General features: G+C 40.7%; 1 protein-coding gene across 1 annotated transcript in view; it reads right to left on the reverse strand.

The window, feature by feature from the left end:
* NPTN (neuroplastin) overlaps positions 1-21,634 on the reverse strand; it is a 63,973-nt gene that overhangs the window by 9,475 nt on the left and 32,864 nt on the right. Inside the window, exons 2-5 of the mRNA XM_069981108.1 lie at positions 20,718-20,898; positions 18,846-18,940; positions 16,847-16,980; positions 12,910-13,183 (exon numbers count right to left, since the gene is read on the reverse strand). Of these exons, the coding sequence (XP_069837209.1) occupies positions 12,910-13,183; positions 16,847-16,980; positions 18,846-18,940; positions 20,718-20,898 (684 nt within the window). The remainder of the gene's footprint in view (positions 1-12,909; positions 13,184-16,846; positions 16,981-18,845; positions 18,941-20,717; positions 20,899-21,634) is intronic.

The following is a 21,634-nucleotide window of genomic DNA, read 5'->3' on the forward strand; positions in this document are numbered from 1 at the left end:
TTACAATGAAGCTTAAGTCTGATAGGCCATGAAGGACTGCAACTGTAGTGGACAGATTGTTATGATTTATTGAAACCATCTTGTCCCCTAGTTCCAGTGGTTCACTGAGTAATTTTAATGAGAAGACGAACCCAACATTTCAGTTGTAAAATCCTGCTGGTTGTTTTCTTACTGTGGGGTGATGGGTGTTTCTGATCTGAGCATGTCCTCCCCTATCCTACTGTTAATTTGCATAACGAAATCTAACATATTGGATACCAAACTGCTTTTAAAAGCTAGCTTTCTTCCTTTCACTATTATAAAATAATTAAAAATTATACTCCCCGTCAGACTTCAGCTACTTTTTAGGCCTTTACACCTGCATCACACATTTTTCTGCAATTGCCAAAATATTTTAAATATTTTTATTTAAGAACAGATTTTCAAGTGAGTGTAAATGGTAGACATCGCAGATACTAAAAAGAAAGAATTTTCACTGAAGTCTTTAAGAAAAAATAACAGCAGGATTCCACAAGGAGACTAGTGCACATGAAGCAAAAAGATGGAGAGAAGGTACAATCTCTAAAACAAGTGTTGGTACCTGTATGAGCACAAACAGGGAGTAATACGATCATATGACCTATATTACTTCCTTTCTACCTGCTGCCAACACATGAACAAAGTCAACAGGTAGCCAAAAAGAATAAAAAATTTTCAAGGGGGGGAGAAAAAAATTCAAAGCAAAATAAATAAATAAATAAAAAAAACTGTGCACGAACAGTCAACAAGCCTTTGTCTACAGACATCTGGTAAACTGGCAAAATGCATTTTGAAATGGGACAGAAAAGTCAGACTGGGTAGGACTACAGCGTGCTGTATTAACGCACAAAAAAAAACTACATTTACACAGAGGGCCTGAGACACATCAACCAATTTCCTAAACAAAAAGGCACAAAACGCACGCACACACATACATACACACACACAAATGTAACACCAGTCCATTCACTAGCAGGTAAACAATTCTATTTAATGTTAAAGAAACTGTAAAGGGTTAGAATCAAAGCATACTGTATACACCATAATAGTTTATGAATAGTACCGTGTAATCCACCAGAATATGTTTAAACTATTCTTGGCATCACCTTCACAAGTTTTACTGTATTTTTAAAATTATTGTCTAGCGACATCTAGTGCTTCTAGGCCAGCAGTGTCTTAGTTACTATATTATAAAGATACCAATCAGCCATACCATTAAAACCACTAACAGGTGAAGTAAATAACTATTTGTGACAAGGGCAGCTGTTAAAAGCCATATATTAGGCAACAAGTTGGAAGCAGGAAAAACTGGCAATGGTAAGAATCTAAAAGCCTTCGACAAGGGTTAAAGGAGAAGTCGAGGCAGGGATCATTTAACTTGCAGCGGAGGGGGTGAGTGAAAAAAATAACGTGCCTTTACCTCCCTGGCTTAGTGGTGGTGCCAGCAGACTGCCGCTCTGGTCCCTAACCACTCCCTGTTGTAGAAACCAACGTTGGGAGACGGGGAGGTGATTGCACATAATTTTTTTTGTCCCACCCACCCCTACCCTGGCAAGTTTGAAAAAAAAAAATTATACCTGTGCGGAATTATTTTAAACCAAAATTGCAGTGTTTAAAAGCGAATGTACCGTTAGGTACATTGCTTTTTTCCCCCACAGTAGCAGATCTGCGCCAGCGTGGTCTTTTTTTTCTGAAACGCCGCCTGGTTCCCACGCTCAGCACCGTTTTTGGCCATGCACCAGCCCCCCAGTGGGACCATATCCCCCTCCCTCTGTGATGTAACTATTAGAATTAATAGAGCAGTGTCAAGGAGGGGATAATGTCAAAATGGGGTTGAATGTACTGTCCCCAGTGCATGGAGCTGTGCCATGGCCAAAGAAAGGCACCAAGCAAGAGTATCGCGGGCGGCGTTCCCCCCCCCCCCAATAAAAAGGGACTGTGCCACTGGGATACCCACACCAGTGTTAATCCGCTACTGAAAAATAAAATAAAAAAATTACCTAATGGTACATTCGCTTTAAGGGTTAGGCTGCCTTAGAGCATCTCCGAACACCAAGTCTTGTGGCCCTAGAAAGAACAACTAGCGAGGTCGTTGTTGTTCAGAGCTCAATGATGCACATGGAAAGTGGTGGTTGGCCTATTTGGTCTGATCTCACAGGAGAGCAGGAAAAGTTAGGGTCCTTTTACAAACAGATATCGGACAGATTATCTGACATTTTTGAAGCCAAAGCCAAGAACTGATTTGAAAAAGGAGAAATCTGCCTTTCCTTTATGACTGGATCTCTGTTTATAGTTTGTTCCTGACTTTGGCTTTAAAAATCTGTCTAATATCTGTGTGTAAAAAGACCCTTAATCCCCATCAGGTACATTCGCTTTAAGTGTTGCACATAAATAAAACGGCGCCAGCGTAGAGAAGCCAGTGAACCGTTGCCCAGTCCCGCACGAGGCACTGGTCTATTACCGAGCACCGGCCAGGGCTGACAGACTGGAGGCGGCTGGCCTGCACCCAGTGGGCGGGAACCCCTGTCCCTCTATGACACGGCTCCATTGATTCTAATGGAGCTGGGTCACAGAAGGGAGGGGGGTTTCCCCCCACTGGGGGCGGGCCAGCCCGCCTCCAGTCTGTCAGCCCTGGCCGGTGCTCGGTGATAGACCAGCGCCTTGTGCAGGAACTTGGCCACTGTTCAAAAAAAAAGGACCGCAGCATCAATGCCTTTCTCTTCATGTGCAACACTTAAAGCGAATATAACTGATTAAAACAAATGATAACTTTGTCTTTGCTGATGGCCATTTGCAAAGTAATAGAATAGCATTTTTCCTTGGAAGCGGAAGTGCCACAGCTATCTGCAGCTCTGGACCTGACAGATTTAATACTGGTTATGATAGAAAGGTGTGAGAACACACAATGCAACTTGCTAAGTGCTAATGCTGAACCACAGAAGGTAGCTACAATGGCAACAGGAGGATCAGAATTGAATCATGGTGGAAGGTGGCTTGGTCTAATGAATTGCTTTTTATTTACATAATGTAGAAGGCCTGGTACGTATTTATTGCTTAGTTTGCTTGGAGATGCAATGCACTACTTGAAGAAAGCAAGATGAATTCCTGGAATTCATGTGGACCTTGCATTGGCCAGATTCACATCTTGTTACAGAGCAGCGTATTGGCAACAACTCAGCTTACTTTAATGCCCTATTATAGTCAACTAGTGACTCTGCTCAGGCCATTTTCCACACATACATTTATTTTGTCGGACAAAACATGGTCTACTGAGCTCTTGAGTCTCACTAGTGTAGTCACTAGTTCACTACATTGGGGCTAGTAAAGGGGTTATACAACACTACAAAAACATGGCCACTTTTGTCTCCAGTTCAGGTGTGGTTTGCAATTGAGCTCCATCACTTCAATGGAACTGAGTTACAAAACCCCACCCAAACTGGAGACAAAAGTGGTGCTGTTTCTGCAAGAAAGTGACCATGTTTTTGTAGCATTGGATATTTTTATTTATTTATTGTTTGCAGGTTTCCAAGGTATAACAGCAACATATTGGTATAACAAGATGTAAACAAGGCTAAACATTGGTGTGAAGCTCTTCACTACAACCCTTCATGGTAATTCTGTTCCCTAATGGCAGTAGCCTCTTTCATCAGGATAATGTGACCTACCACATTGCAAAAAAATATTCAAGATTAGAATGAGAAGATAGATAGATAGGCTGGAAACACAATTTAAAAGAAAAAAAACCCCACTATATTCACCAAATATTATTATTATTGTTATTATTATTTTTATTCTAATAAATGCTGCTGTTAGATGAGAAGTCCATAGAAGAAACGCTATGGGTGTGTATGCAAGTTTTTTGTAATAGAAATGCTACTGAGTACCACAGTAAAAGAATCGCATGACTTGCAATTAAAAGAGTAAAAAACACAACTCAGGCAGCTAATGTCTTAACAGGCCAGAGCCGTTTTGAGGACATAAGGGGGATTAAGATATTAGGTGATTTTAATGCTATGGCTGATCTGTGTAATTAGATATATTCACCAAATGTAACATTCATAGATATACACGAGTCCTAATTTACATACCCCTACCAGAAATGTTCTATATACATAGACCCCTTAATTTACAGTATATGGAAAATATGAGTTTAAGTTGGCAGTGGTATTGCCGACCCCCCCCCCCCCCCACTCTATGTGTGGTTTTTTGAACCATGCACAAGCTTAGATACAGCACAATGGATCTGTATGTTTATAATTTATGTCTGTCTTCTTTCGCCTTTAAAATCGCTGGCGGACACTGTCAACTAGGCGGGTCTTCACAGCTGTTGGACCCCCTCTCTCCCCAGGTAGGTCGGCACTAAAGTCTCAAAGCCCTCCCCAGTCACGTTAAGGGCCACTCCTACTGTAGCCCTACTGCTGTTGTAGGAGTGACTCTCAACACTGCATCACTAGAAGGATTTGGGGTGGATCAAGAGTAGATTTTGGCTAGGTAGGGAGAGGGGGCTCAATGTCCATGAAGCCCCGTCTGGATGACACTGTTCACCGACAGTATCACTCTGAAGTCAAGTATTTAATGTGTGAAGTTACAGGGATTTCAAAATGAGCTCATCTCCCCCCCCCCCCCCCCCCCCCCCTCCTCATTAGAACACTTGCAACTTATGCTCCAGCTTTATCCTTATCATAGGACTATCACTAAAAACTATGATAAAGGAAAAATAGGGCAGTTGCCTACAGAAGCCTGTCTCTTCTCCAGTTTAGTTTTTCAAAGCATTTATTTTTATACAACTTCCCCAATCGATGTATCCCAGATTACTATCCATATCAGTGTAAACACTTTAACCTACTTGAATTTAGGAGGTGTTTTAAGGTATTCCCTTGGTAACCAGCCTATTTTGTGCCTAAACTATGCACATCATTGCATAACGAGTTGTATTTTTAGTGTCTTCATTTTGTAGAACATGTTTTTAATTTTTTTTTTTTTTGTGTGAATAAAAACAAACTGCAAAAAGTTTTTTAAAATGTCATTAAGCACACAATGAAAATAGTGTCATTTATCGGGCTTTTTTTTTTTTTAATACCACATTTCCACAATAATATTTATCCATATTAATATTTATTTAAAATAATTTACTGTTCATTTCCCAATAAACAATTGAAAGCTTCTTCCAAGCTTTTCTTACTCTTTCAGTAAAATAGGCGTACAAAAATGGCAGACCTGGAAGTCTTTATCAGGCCCGCTTTGCCACATTTTTAAAGCAACTCTGTACCCACAATCTGTCCCCCCCAAACCGCTTCAGATAGCTGCTTTTAATCCAAGATCTGTCCTGGGGTCTGTTCGGCAGGGGATGCAGTTATTGTCATAAAAACAACTTTTAATCCAGCAGCGCTGTGTCTAACGGCCGGGGCTTACATTTGTATATGCATTAGGCTAGCACCACCTCTCCGTCCTTCCTCCTCACCCTCCTCATCATTAGGAATGATCCAGGAACATTTACTGCTGTTTGAGCTTTGCACAGGTGTATTAATGATCCAGCCCATGTTCATTATACACACAGGTGAGGAATAGGAAGCAATCTGCCTGGAGCATTCCTAATGAGGAGGAGGGTGGGGAGGAAGGACAGAGAAGGTGTGCCAGCCTAATGCATATACAAATGTAAGCCTCGGTCGTTAGACACAGCGCTGCCGGATTAAAAGTTGTTTTATGACAATAACTGTATCCCCTGCCAACGGACCCCAGGACAAATCTTGGATTAAAAGCAGCTATCCGAAGGTACAAGTGGTTTGGGGGGTCAGATTGTGGGTACAGAGTTGCTTTAAACACATTTGAATAAAACATTTTTATGCAAGAATATGATTTTTCTTTTTGGTGTATTTTTTTTCTCTTTTTAACATTTTATTTTAGTCTCACTAGGAGGGGCTGAAATGATACTCTGGTGTACACAGTATCTCTTAGGTCACACGTGACAAACTCAGGCCCTCCAGCTGTTACAAAACTACAATTCCCATCATGCCTGCACAGCCAAAGCGTTAGCTTTCTTGTTCTCAAACAGCTGGAGGGCCTGAGTTTGACATCCCTGTCTTAGGTCATTCTGGAGGCATACCCATTTGGTTGGCATGGTAACCCAGTGGTTCACCACAATCGCAGGGTACCAGTGGATGACAAAAAGCCTTTTGCTTCTGAAACCCCTTCCCTAGGGCGTCTAAGGGGTTAAAAGGCAAGGATCACATGTTCCCCCATCCAGGTCCCCCATACAGCTGTTAAAGCACAAGTTGGGCTGTCTGTCATGATGGGCAGGCATAAGGCCCCCTTAGTAAGCACTGTAAGATGGTTACTAAATAGTTTGATATGCAGCATTGTTAATTGAAACATTGTAAGATTTATATTCCTTATATTGCTATTCTTTTAAAAGTTAAGACACATTTTAGTACTTTTTATTACTGCTTTGTGCTTATTATAAACACCATTTTTTGTATAGTTTTGTTTAAATAAAGTTTACTTTCTGTATTACAGCCTCTAATGTCCTGTAATCTGTGAAGTATGTCAGAGAGGCTATTTTCTGACAGGCTTCTGAGCTTACTTACAACTAGATCCAAAAGGTCAACTTCGATCGGGTCATGAATCAATTAAGAAGTTTTTTCAGGAGATGGAATAAAGGCTGATAAGAAGTCTGTCAGAAAATAACCTCTCTGCCATACTTCACAGATTACAGGACATCAGAGAAGGATTAGAACAGACGTTTTTTTTAATAAATGATGGAACTATGGAGAAAGTTTTTACACCATAATAAGGTGTCGATAGTTTTTAATAAAGTACTACAATTTCTTGGACAAGGTGCCACAAAACTTAGCAGATTAAAAGGGTGAGTGTTGTTTTGTAAGCTGATAATGGGAGCATGTGACTGCACATGTCCTTAAAGGGAAACGGTCAGCTGCAATTCACATCCCAAACTGCTGTTAGCGCCAGGAAAGATACCTTTTTTTAATATATCCCTCTGTGCTTCCAAAATATATAAACATACTTTGTAGTAGAAAGAGTCAAGGTGGCTTTCCTGAGTTCATGAAGTGCAGCAAGCTCCTTACTCTTGCCTCCCATACCTGAGCCTGCTTGGCACTCAGCCTCCAGGTGTCAATCAAGCAGGGAGGGGGGAGAGAGGAAGCATTAAAGGGGTTCTCCAGGATTAGAAAAACATGGCCATTTTCTCTCTCTCATTTCCAGGTTGGGTGGGGTTTTGCAATTAGGCTTATGGTGTGTTTACACAGACAGATTTAGCTGACAGAAGCCAAAGCCAGGAATGGATTTAAAAAAGAGAAATATCAGTCTTTCCTTTATGACCTCTTCTCTGTTAGTAGTTTGTTCCTGGTTTGGCTTCAGAAATCTTTTAGATAAATCTGTCTGTGTAAACGCACCATTACTCACTTCAATGGAACTTTTTAAAATTTGTTCAATGGAACAATGAAGTTGCAAAACCCCACCCAAACTGTAGACAAGAGTGGTGCTGTTTCTAGAAGAAATCAGCCATTTTCTGAACCTGAATAACCCTGTAGAAGCTTAAAGCATTTCATGAGCTTTGAAAAGCCTCTTTCACTCATGGTACAAGAAAATAAAAACATCCGATAACATCCTGGAAGCACAGCTGCATATATGGTACTGTGTGCCTTCTTGACCTATAAGGTATCGAACAGTTGTCAGCTGTTTGGAACAGTTTATCTTTAAAGAAACCTGCTGTAAAAATGTGGGCACAGTTAATTATGAATATTTATGAATGTCACAATATTTTTTCAAAAATTTAATATAAAAATGCTAACTTAAAGTTTTTACTAATAAGCTGCATTAAAAAGTAATCTAAACCTTGTGATATAATCAATGATTTTCATAGACCATGTCCCACCTTGACTTACAGGGAAAGATGAAGGTTGTAGTGGTGGGGCATGTGAATAAAGATGTACTGTATGTGTGCTAGAATGGGCCAAATATATAGTGTGGTGTAACCGTAAGATATAATTTTCAAGAAGTTTCCCAAGGTAGTATAGCTAAAAATGAAAGGTAATTGTAATCTCCCCGAAACACTTATGGAAATGCAGCTGGCAGCATATATATGCTGTTTATCGCCACCTCTCAGTCACTCTGAACCAAACTCTATGCTGATAGATTTCAGAATACATCTTCATATTAGCCAGAGCTTGTTTTTATTCCTAATACAGGGCTCTAAATTGTCTTCTGCTGGAATTAATGGCCATTCAAACTTTAGAAAAGAAACGTATACCTATGCAATTTATCTATCTACATGCTACAGATTACAAAGCCTGTAGTCATGTATTACCCCCATTCACATATCTCCACTGTCTGTAGGTTGCCAAAAAGAGATTGCAGATGGAGTAGAGTAAATTAGAAGACTTTAAAAAAATAGAGCTCCAACCCTATGTAGATATATCTGAAATTAATCAGCAACTCAGGACCATAGCTAAGAATCCTTGCTTTGACATGCCAAGGTAGATTAAGCAAAATTTGTTTTGTGCAACTATAGTTTTGACAGCAGTTCTTGACCAAAACCCATGCCAGGAGGAGAAAGGGTCATGTCACAATTTACCCTGTATAAGAATATGGGTTAGGAAGGGGATGGGGATAAGTAACATTACAAAAAATAGTTTTTCTTCAAACCAAAGCAAGGGGAAAACAAACAAGAAACCAAAACAAACTGAAAATTAGTCGTGAGAGTGGATGAGGGAAAACTCCAAGTGTTAACATCATGGGCTTGAGCAATCCCAACAACGGAAGCGAGATTAGACAAACTGGAAAAGCATGCAGAACTCGCACTTACCACCATAATATTTAAGGTTTGATGCAATTGAAGGGGGGAAAAAAAAAAGTCACAGTAACCGACAAGTATAATTAGAGAAGCTGCCTCCCTGGATTTCCCCCTCCCGACCAACAAAGTAAAGAAAATTGGATAAAAAATAAATAAAACGTCATTAAAAATAAAAAAAAATAAAAAAAAACAAAGTGGCCGATTCGATCTGTGCTGCTGAGAAAAGAGGCAAGCAAAATGTGAAGTGGATAGGAAGCAATGGTGAAAGGAAGGACAGGTTTAAACACAGGCAGTGCTCACTCTGACCAGCAGGATGCACTGAATCCTCACTATAAAGGAAACCTTCATAAAACGTCAGCAAGAACTGTGGTGCATCATGATGGAGACGTCCACTTGAAGGATAATGCCCAACACACTCACACCCATGCACACACATTTTCTGTATATAGATATTAAAGCTGAAGAGTTCAGGCCTCTGGTTAACATAAAGAAAATCATGACTCCATTAAGGAACATCTTTGTTTTAGTGGAGCTAGCTATGCAAGAGGGATGAAAAAAAGCAAAAGGCAGATAAAGAATCAAAGTACTCTATATTTACCTTGACATTCAATGGTTTGGTTAAAAATATCTATCTATATCTAATATTGACCCAAGAGGAATTATAGAAGAAGCAACATTAATGTAACAAGCCCCCATCCCAGTGAGTCTGTACAGAACTGTACAAAAGGATATACTGGAAATGATCTAATTGTGACTTAGGATTTATTTTTTTATATAGTCAGGGAATATAGATTTTGCTGGCCTTGAACACTTCTATCTAGCAGTGGCCTAGTTTGCTCTTTGTATAAATAGGCACATTTGAGCAGCATAGCTCACTGCATCCAACGTATTGAGTAGTTAGAAGCTGGGCTTAAATTTAAAAACTAGTAAAGTGTAAGTAACTATACAAGATGCATAATATGTAAACTTCAGAAAGGAAAGCAAAGCTGAGCCAAGAAATAAACTTTTCCTGTAGATCATGCTGGAGTGTATGAAATGCACTGCTGAAATACTGTCACAGTAGAAACAACAGCACAGGAACTATCCAGCAGTGATGACTCTATTGTACCATTCAAAAACTGTGCACATGTCTTTAACTGCAGAACTGCCAATTCCTTACCTACAAGATATCATTAGCATGCAGTCACCAGCAGTGCGTCTCATGCCCACAGCAAGATGGCACCACGGCTGAGATATTTTATACAAACCTTAGACCACATGAAACTTGCGCTATCCCTGTAGAAATGTGTTACTTAAATGCACATATAGCTCACACTTACCAGATAAACCAGGAGAGGGGGAGAAATGTGTGGGTGACATTGTTATTAAAAAAAAAAAGTATTCTTTAATAAACCATTTCTATGAGAAAATTCTGTACATCGTGTATTTCTGGTAAAGCAATCCTTTATATCTGGTATTCAGATTGCCCCCAACATCATACTACATATATTATGGTATAATTTAATTAATATTGAATAAGCATTTTGTAGTCATAGCAACTGTTGGCATATTGCCGGGTTTGGAGGGGGTCCAGGCCTTCCTGGGAATAGGCATTGGAGCCTCTTCACAGTGGTGCCCTACCAATACCTTGCCACTACCTGGGATGATTCCTGCTGCAGCATAATGTCAGGGCACAAACCAGACGACCCCTGACTTTCAAGAAGATTGGGCCTTATACGCCGGAAAATGTTAACCCCTGCCTAACTGCAGCTAAATTTAAAAAACAAACAGTTAACTCACCTGGGACCCGTTCCCGGCCTCCTGTCCCGTTCCCGCCGCAGGCAGTGTGCCGTACACTGACTGCAACGGGGATCCCCGAAGCTCTCCTGAGCAGCCGAGCGTCTCATCGGAGAAGCTCGGATACGCTCGGCTGCTGGGAGAGCTTCGGAAGAATCGGGAACTGGCCCCAGGTGAGTTAACTGTTTGTTTTTGTAGTGGTCGGCCCATACAGTGGGTATGGGGCCATTTTTAAACTCCCCCACCATATGGGGCGACCATACCCAGTGTATAAGACGACCTCTGACTTCTAAGAAGTTTTTTGGGGTTAAAAAGTTGTCTTATACACCGGAAAATATGGTAGTTTTTTCTTTTTGAACTCATATGGTCTGTGGCTAAAAAGGTGCAGTATACCAAGTAGAGATGATTGAATTTCTTGGCAGGTTTGTAGATCTGGCCTGAATCTGTGGACGTGAAAGGCAGGCTCTGAAGCAGTTAAAGTGACACAGTCACCCCCTTTCTGCACACAGGTGTAATGGTTAAATTTAGCAGTTTTCATACCTTATTATATATCATACGTCATGGTGCTTGTTCGGGTAAAAAGTCATCTCTTATCAACAGCAGATTGTGCTAAGTGGGCTTCACGGGAACAGCGCCACTTAGCCCCACCATTCTAGCTTGGCCCATACCAATGGGTGTCGAGGGGGTGGGGCTTATGTGCTAAATTTACTTTTTACCGCTGTGTAGAGAAGTCAGACTGCAAAAAGGGGGTGACAGTGTCACTTTAAGCCGATTTTGCCCTGCTGTGGCAGGCATGACATGCCTATCGCTGGAGCTGCCAACTGTAACTATGGCTTATTTTTGGAGTACGGCTTATATTTTAAACCTACTTCAATAACCCTGCCAGATAAGGGTAGGGCCTATTTTTGGTGTAGGGCTTATTTTTTTGGATAAAAACAATATTTTTCAGTCATGTGGTATACATATTTTGTCCACAGTTTTTATGCAAAAGAAAAAGTATAACCACATTTGCAAGTATCTTTCTTAAATGGATAATCCAAGTGGGAGCCTTTTTTGCTATATGCTAGAGAATGGTTTGTTTTAAATATATACACATATCTATCTAACACCTACCTCCCAGGCTCGCCCAGTGCTGCCAGTATTTAGAACGGTAAGGTAAGATACCGGCAGCGCTGAAGAAGACAGGGAGTGAAATGTCCTCTATTATCTTTTAACAAACCATCCCTGAGCATACAGCAAAAAAGGCTCCAGTGTGGAGTACCACTTTAAAGTGTCACTGTCATTATAACTTTCAAATACTAAATCAGCAGATGTCATTCAAAGCAAGTTTGCAATTTACATTCATTATCTCTTTAGTTCTCTTTAGTTCTAAACAAAGCTATACTTATCTGAAATCCAGGTCCAGTCTCCTGAATGCAGCTTTTTAGTCTTGTGCTTGTTGGAAAAAAGAAAAAACTAAACACAGAAGTCCCGGCCAGTACAGAGAGTCATGGCTCAATGTGTCCATCAATCAATGACTGCCTTCTACTCGAGTACTCAAATGACCTGGGAAACACTGGATTTCATGTGTCTAAACACAGGAAGTGCTGTGTTTTCTAGGATAACTAAAAAAAAAATGTAAATTGCAAACATGCTTTATGTCACATCTACTGTGGGTTTAGATTTCGAAAGTTATAACAACAGGTGCACTTTAATTGTAATGCTCCAATGCGTTTTACTAAACACTTTCAGACACTAAATGAAAAAAAAAAAAAAAAGATGCATCAACATGTGAGGGAACCTTTAAGGCTAGCAGGTAGGATTTTGCTATGGAAATGGCAAGCAAACCAGTGGTAAAAGTGATTGATTTGTCTCTGGATTTCACCTTCTGCAAAACATGATTATGCACATCCACCATGCACTGTTTTTTTTCTTTTTCTGCAGCATGTGAATGGAATGTTGTAAAACCCATCCACCTGCATAATACTGTATACTGTTGCAGGCTTTTGGTGTGCCTTTTTAAACCAAAACCTGCAAAAGATAACATGCAGGAGATACAGGACAATATCAATAAAAAGTTACATACAACTTAAAATCTATGACCCATCCTCTCTTTAGTTGAACATTATTGCCAATACAAGGACATTCCTTAGCAATGTACCAGCTTAAAATAAAAAGATAGCGTCAAAGAAAATATTTCTTCATATACACAAACATATCTCAGTTTAGTTTGTAAGGTATAAGCGCAGGTTTATGAACCTAATTGAGTCAAATCAGGTTCTCACACATAGAAAATATTGCACATATGTCCCTCATCCCATTCTTACCGTCTGGCACTTCGTCTGGTCTTTTGCGCTTTTCATACACCACAATAATGACAGCTAAGATGACTATCTCTGCCACAATGCCAAGGAAGGGCCACACTGGAGCCAAGTGACTGCGCACACGTAAGATGATGTTACTGCTTACAGAGCCAACAGAATTGGTAGCATTACACTGATAAACTCCAGGGTCTTTGTTGATGTCCAGGTTAATGATTCTTAACTCTGTATAGTTATCTTTGTTGGTGATAAACATACGTCCACTTTCATTATTTGGTTCCTGCAAAGTGATAAAAGCAGCATTTACACACATTAACAAAAGAGAGGTATTACCAGACCAGTAATGACCAATAATATGCTCAAGAAAAACACAAGAGATGGCAGGTTCCAAATGAACTCGTACCTAGCGTCTAGTAACCAGTAAGGCTGACTATGCTAAGATTCACATGAAAGAATGCACCAGCACTTTTATTCCTAAGACATGCAGAAGATTACCAAGGTTCAGTGGTAATGGAACGTGGAGTTTTCACTTTCTATAAGGGTACGCCCGCACTATAGAATCCCAGTGGATCACCTGCTGCGGATTCCGCAGGTCACCCCTGCTCGCAGCCGCGCGCATCTCCGCTGGTCCCATAGGCTTCATTCTATGGTTTGGCAGAATGAACCTGCTCATTCTTCAGGTGGACGGCAGAATTTGCCAAACCATAGAATGAAGCCTATGAGACCACCGTAGATGCGAGCGGGGGCGAGCTGCGGAATTCGCAGCTGATTTGCCGCGATCTCATAGTGTGGACATACCCTAAGGGTAGCTTCACACGTACCGGATCCGCAGCGGATTTTGCTGCAAACTCGCAGCATGAATTTTTATTCCGCTGCCTGTATGTGACCCGGCCCCTTTAACCCCCCGCCTCACGCAGCCCCCAGCCAGGAGCATACATTACCTGCTCGGCACCACGGCTGTGTGAGGCTCCCGGCTGCCCTCGCTCCCATCAGCCAGTCAGTACACGGCAGCACTGCAGCCGCGGCGCCGAGCAGGTAATGTATGCTTCAGGCCGGGGCTGTTAAAGGGGCCGGCTTACATATCTGCAGTGGAATGAAAATTCCGTTGTGGATATATAACCCCCATAGACCTTCACACTATATGGATCCGCAGCAGATTCGCTGCAAACTCAAAGTATGAAATAAGCTGTGGATCCGGTACATGTGAAGCTACCCTAAGGGTACAAACCCACACACCGTATACAAAGCAGATACGCAGCAAAAACGCAGCAGATTTGATGGTGCAGATTTGATGCTGTGTCCAGTTATTTAGATCTAATCTGCTGCGTATTTGTTGCGTATTTGCTGCGTATCGCAGCAGTAAATAAGCTGCGTATACGGTGTGTGGGTTTGTACCCTAAAGATGGAATCTCACATAATATAAATAAGTAATTTAATAAAAGGTGTTTCCGCTGTAGACTAACTAGTAAATGGACAAACAGGAAAAACATATCTATCCTAAGATATGGAAGGAAATACGAAAAAGACAGACTAGATGGACCAAGTGGTCTTTTTCTGCTGGCGGTCTTCTATGTTTCCCCCCCCCAAAAAAAAGGTCTGCCACAAAATCATAAATTTGCAATTCACAAAGAACTATTAAACCAAAGAAAAAAATTGCAGAAACCAAATGTATAAAGAAAATACATATAATTTTTTTTTTATTAAATCAATAATTTAATTCATAGTACAAACATGGAATAAACAAAATGCACAGTAGTGTACAACTGGAGAAGGGGGCAGATGTCAGTGAGGTATATATGTACATATGGGAAAGTATATGGACAATTAGATCCAAAGTTAAAGTATAAAAGAGTGCTAATGGTACTAGCGCCCCCTAGTGGACACCCCGTGTATGGCACAAGACTATAATTTGTAATTAGTAACCTCCTATATGTCCTGGGCCAGCAGGTAAGGCAACTGTAATATATATGGTGGGAAAAAATTAAAGAACTACCACTCCAATGCCCTGCAAAGATGAAACTCAGAGGCAAAAAAAATAAATAAAAAGGAGGAACAAACCTGCCAAACACAAAAACAGAGTCCTAGGGTGAACACCAATTACCACTCTGACATCTTACCCCTCTCTAGCACAAACAGCCTGACGTACGTTTCGCTCACTTCATCAGGAGTTAATACACTGGGTGTCCACTAGGGGGCGCTGGTATGTATTTTCTGTATACATTTGGTTTCTGCTATTTTTACATTTTCCAACAAGCTTACACAGTTAGGGTCCTACTACAAAGAGCAATAATCTACCAATTCAGCAGATTATCAGTCCATGTAATAAAGACAATGATCAGCCAATTTAAAAAGATAGGCTGATCTTGTTGTTTATTCCAGCCTTAAAATCATTGGCCACTAGGTGGACATTTCTCTGTATAATAGCGATGCGGCCAGTGATTGGCTGAGTGGCCTGTCACTTCAGAGACCAGCTCTGAAATTACAATAGCGGCTGAGGGACTGAGTATAAGCATGGACATCGCTAACGATATAAAATTATATATATACACACACACATATACACACATATACACAGACCTTGCTTAACAATTATCAAGCTGTTTAATAGGCTCTGTAAGCGATCACCTATCTATATACACACACACACATTCACACATATTATATATATACACACACACACACACTTTCCGGTGACACATTCCCTTTCAAGCGTACCTGTCTAAAATAAAAGCACTGTACGTTAGGGATTCCTACCCTGAATCATGAAATAAAACTCTTATTTCAATTCGCTCTAACACTAAGATACAAGCTTTAGAAATTATGCAAATTAGCAGATAAAGCCTACTGGGCATTCCCCTGGGATACAAAAGCCCAGCAATGTTCAAAGCCTTCTCTCCTACCACTACTATGCCCATAAGTAAACACAGTTTAGATTAACAGGCCAAACATTGCTGATCTTTTGCAGCCCATTGGAAGACCCCATGGGCTTTATATCCTAATCTGCATTAAACTTCTAATGCTTGTATCTTAGCACCGGAGCAATGGATTGAAATACTTACATCTCCTGATTTAGGATAAGAAGCCCTAATGTACACTGCTAAAGGTCAGCTTTAAGGTCCAAACTAAGTTGTGTTCTTGAAGGAGATAATGTCTGATATAAAGTAAAGCAACAGGAATTAAGCAGAAAATCATAATATTGCAGTGTTCTTGTCTTCAACTGATAAAAATAATATTTTTCATCTATGGGTTTAAGGCTTCGTTCACACGGAGCAAAACTGGCAGAATTCAGCCAGTCATAATAACAGCCTATGGGAGGCTTGCAGGCCTCCTCTCTCTGCGCTGAAGAATAGACATGTCCATTCTTCACCGCGGAGAGCTGCGACGCACAAGCCTCCTATACACTGTCAATATGACAAGGAGGCTGGCAGAATTCCGCCGTGGAATTCCGCCAGTTTTGCTCCGTGTGAACAGAACCTAAAGGCCCTATTCCACGGGCCGTCTAGAGGAGCAAACGAGCGCTCTCAGCGCTCGTTTGCTCCTCGTTCCCCGCTCGCTGCCGCCGCTATTGAATGCGGATCCAGCGAGCTGGGGAGTGCGGGAGGGGCGGCGGGGAGGGGTGTCTGCCCGAGTGATCGCTGATCGTCCGGGCTGGCCAAAGGATACAGCAGCGTCTGCTGCCGATGCTCCTATTCAACGGAGCGACGGCAGCAGATCGTTGCTGTATCAGTCGCTTGTTTTTCAACATGTTGAAAAACAAGCGACTGCAACAATTAGCCGACATAAACGATGTCGGCTGATCGTTGCACTCTATTCCACGGGACGATTATCGGCCATAGCGTCCGATATCGGACGAATACGGACGATAAGCGTTCAGTGGAATAGGGCCTTAAGACTTCTGAATAAAACAGAAGCAATAGGATAAAAAAATGTAGAGTCTACTTACAATTAGCACATCATCAACCAGTTTATACCAAGTCCACTCCGGGTGAGGATATCCTACACATTTACAATACAGAATTGCCTCTTGTCCTTCATTCTTGTTTTCACTCTTTTTGTGTCCAGTGATTTCTGGAGTAGCTGAGTAATAAAATCAAATAGGTAATGAAAAGCCATTTATGTTCTGTCAGATGGATGGCCATGCAGTTGTTGCAGCATGTAACACTTTGTGACCATTGAACTGTCTATCCCTGTTCAGACTGTAACTACAGTTTTTCCTTGCCCAAACAAACTGACAGCTATTCCTATATGAGTCTGCATACAGGTAATAGCTATGAACCAGTCTGTGTGGACAGGAAAAGACATATTAAACAGCTTGCTCAGTGAGCACTGATAGAAGTTATAAGGTTTGTTTCTCATATTAAGATGCAGCAGCATGAGGGTCTTACAGGTACTCTTTTAAGATCCATATTAATTACTTTATCATCGAACTGGCCAATGTTAAAGTTATTTAACCATCTGGAACACTTATGGTATGTCATATCCACAGGATACACCATAAGGGTTCAGCCCTTTGGGACCTGCAGCAATCTTTAGATCGGCCTGTTTGCAAGTGCCAGGGGTGGTCAAGAAGCCAAAAACAGCTGAATTTGGTGTCTCATGCAATTTGCGTAACACCTATTGACTTAAACCCCTTCCCTCCAGGGCCAATTTTTGTGTTCGTTTTTTCCTCCTCGTGTTTAAAAGGCCACAGCACTTGCATTTTCTCACCTACAGACCCAATGAGCCCTTATTTTTTGCCCCACTAATTGTACTTTGCAATGGCAGACAATTTTTGCATAAAATATGCTGCGAAACCAGAAACAATTTATATGGGCGGTAAAATTGAAAATATAACGCAATATTCTTTATTTGGAGGGGGGGGTTGTGTTTACGCCATGCTGCTAAAACTGACATGTTATCTATGTTCCTCAAGTCGATACAATTACAACGATATGCAACTTGTGTGACTTTTATTTGATTTGACAGCTTTTAAAAAATTAAAACCTTTCAAAAATACTAAATGTTCCTTAATATTGCTCTATTCCCATGCTTATAACGCTTTTATTCTTTGGTCTATGGGTCTAAGTGAGGTGTCATTTTTTGTGCCATGATGTGTACTTTCTATTGGTATCTTACTTGCGTATATACGACCTTTTGATCACTTGTTATCACAATTTCTCTGGATTTGATGCAACCAAAAAAAGCGAAATTTTGCACTTTGGAATTTTTTTGCAGTTACGCCGTTTACCGTGCAAGATCAAGAATGTTATAATTTAATAGTTTGGGCGATTATGCACGCAACGATACCAAAGATGTTTATTTATTTTTATTTACAAAATGGGAAAATTGGGGGGCGATTCAAGCTTATTAGGGGAGGGGATTTTATATTATGAAAAACTTTTTTTTTTTTTTTTTTACACTAACAGTAATTAGAAGCCCACTGGGGGACTTCTATATACACAGCACTGATCTCCCATTGAGATCAATGCTGTGTATATAATAGAGCACTGATTCATAAGATCGGTGCTCTATTATAATGGTCTGTTGCAAACCACATACATAGAATGCCGACGCTGAGCTCCGGACAGTTCAGTACAGCGGATCTATCCCCCGCCCCTAAGCCCCTCTCTGAAACTCTCCCAACCCGCCCGCCCCCGTGGAGGGAAGGGGATAATGTGAGTTGTGCACACAGTGTAGCCAGCAGTTTGCACAACTCCTATTAAAGTCATTAGGAGTTATACAAGTTGTGCAAATTGCAAGATTTGGTTGTTTTAGCTTGCCTACCTTTGACAGTTACAAATAGCCTGGAAAGCCTTGTCTGAAGATAGGTGTTGGTCCCAGACGTAGACCCACATGCCATAAGTGTCCTAGATGGGTATACCCCTTTAAGATACTATTATCTGTCTTTGATAACAATATGTAAATCCCATATTCACACACATCAGGTTACAACAGATACTAACCTTTCACTTCAATAGTGGCATTAACAGGTGGAGAACCAGTGAAGGTAAATACACACTGATATTCTCCAGAATCATCAGCCTTTGGTTTTAGGAGCCTGTAATCAGAACATGGGAAATACAATTACATTTAAAGGACCAGGAATATGCTTTTTGAATAGCATTCTCAATGCATAATTAGCCATGTGGCCTCTTAGAAAGCAAATGAAGGGCCACATTTCTTAAACTGTAAAGGGAAACTATCAGCACATTATGACTAATTTAACCTCCTGATATGTCTCTTTTGTGCACGGGGGCTGAGGATGAAGGCAAGTTTCTTACCTTTGTCCTCTGCGCCATTTCCGTGTAGTTATGGCCACAGACTAATACCGTGGTTTGGAGCACTGGGGGTGGGATTACCTCCCCCAGTGCACCTGCCAGCTTAGTTCCACCTCCGGTGTGCTCAACTGCCATATTAGCCTGTGTACATAACTACAAACTACACGGAAACAGCACTGGTGATGAAGATAAGAAACCTACCTTCATCCTCAGTGCCCCATTCACAAGAGATTCATATCAGCAAGTTAAAGTGGTCTAACCTGCTTATAGTTTTCCTTTATAAAGGGATGCACGACCAGATAAGACTGCAATAATTTTATTTTAAAAGCATAAAAGCATCATGTCTCTGTACCATGAAAACCCGAAATCAGTTGTCTAAAAATATGAAATGTGTGTGTCCAGGCTTGGGCTGTGATTAAATGGTCACTACATGTAGCAATAATTCAAGCCTTGGCACTACCAAACTGTCAACGCAGCCACAAATATGCAGTGTTAACTATGTCTGGTGATCTGTTCAAACCCATTGTGGCGCTCAACATACATAACGAGTGTCCATAAAATAGAAGTCGAGCAAGAAAAACTGCAGCACTCACCAAAGCTTGATGCACATTAAGAATTTGTTCCACCAAACAGGCTGTTCTTCCACATATGTACACTGACCATATGATAGAATTCTTTATGTGCACCAAACTCTTGTGAGTCACTTTTTTTTTTTTTTTTTTTTTTTTAGAGATGAGCGAACCTAGTCGATCCGAACCCGAACTTTCGGCATTTGATTAGCGGTGGCTGCTGAACTTGGATAAAGCCCTAAGGCTATGCGGAAAACATGAATATAGTCATTGGCTGTATCCATGTTTTCCAGATTTATTCAAGTTCAGCAGCCACCACTAATCAAATGCCGAACGTTCGAATCGATCCGAACCCAGTTTGCTCATCTCTACAGTTTTTCTTGGTGGACTTCCTTTAAATGGTCACTGCTGTTTCAAACTATTCCCCCCTGTTTGATAGCCTATGAGATTTCTTACGGGATTTCTTACACAATTGTAAGTCACTTAATTTACATAAATTACTCCTTACCCGAAAAAAAAAAGCCCAAAAGTCTTGGCCACCAAGTCTCTGACTACCCTGTAAACTACTGTCGACTGCCTGATAGAGGGATTTAATTTCTAGCAGGAGAGACACCAAGAGGGAACACAGAAAGTAGGCGTAGGGCATAGATAATGTTATGCACAGAGCCTGGACTAAGGGCCCTTATACATGGTCCAACTAACACCTTTACAAGGCTCAATCATGTGACCTATTAAAGTGAATGTACCACTAGCTTTGTTTTTTTTTACATGAATGGATTGGTGCAGGGATGCCAGTGCCGCGGTTCTCTTTTTGTGGATTCGGTTATATGCTGTTCACGTGTACTGAAAGTAACATGTTATCTTGATTATTTAGGTCAGTACAACACCACCCAATTTATATAGTTTATGTATTTTTATATATTTTAGTATAGTTTTTCATGTGAACATGCCCAAAAAGATATACTTGAGATGGTCATTAATGGCTTACTTGTGTTCCATAGTAGTACTGCTTGAAGGCTGTGTCACAGTGCTAGAAATCTCCACACCATTCTTGGTCCAGTAGGTGCTTTGAACTGTGCCTAGGCCGTTCTGGGTAAGGTTGCACTGCAACACAATGGGGCCAATGTCTTTCTTAATAGTTACTTCTTCGCTGGCATTGATTTTTGGCTCTGAAAAAACAAAGTGTCAATTTTTTTTTTTACTCTTTTATTTCACAAATATAAATCAACATTGTTAATTCTCTTTGCAGCTAATGTAATAATAAAATGGCACACATTTATTATTACATCAATACAACTTAAAAAAAATAAATTCAGTTACTGGGAGAGGGGAATGTCACAAAACTTCAGGACACCAAGACAAATGATGAAAACACAAAGGTTGAACTACATTATGGTACAAACAACATGTTTTATCGGAGCAGCAGGAGCTGTATTCGCTACCTTAATCGATATGCATCAATAATACACAACTAAAGTATTAAAAGCAGTAACAAAACAGAACTTGAGATTTAACATCTAACCAGCCTACAGATAATACCTATACACACAGGAACTGGGGGAGTGTATATAGGCTTACCTGAGCATTCGTCAAACAAGGCACAGCATCACCTGACATATCAATGATCACTTTCATTGACATGGTCTCATCACAGGGTTTTGGTATCTAAAAGATTTGTTGTCACTCCCGGTGAAAGCACCAGAATGACAAGGCAGATGGACCAACTAGCAGAACAGTCTAGTTTGCCATGCATCTTAATACTACAGCGCAACATAGATGCAATGCAAGAACTAAGATCAAATTAAAAACACCACACTTGTATTTTACAGGTATATTAAAACAATAGTGTCTTTTTGGCTGCATTGGGTGGGGGTGGGGGCTTAGGGAGAAGAAACATGGCTATCA

This window comes from Dendropsophus ebraccatus, chromosome 1, assembly GCF_027789765.1.
Source record: "Dendropsophus ebraccatus isolate aDenEbr1 chromosome 1, aDenEbr1.pat, whole genome shotgun sequence".
Lineage (NCBI taxonomy): Eukaryota > Metazoa > Chordata > Amphibia > Anura > Hylidae > Dendropsophus > Dendropsophus ebraccatus.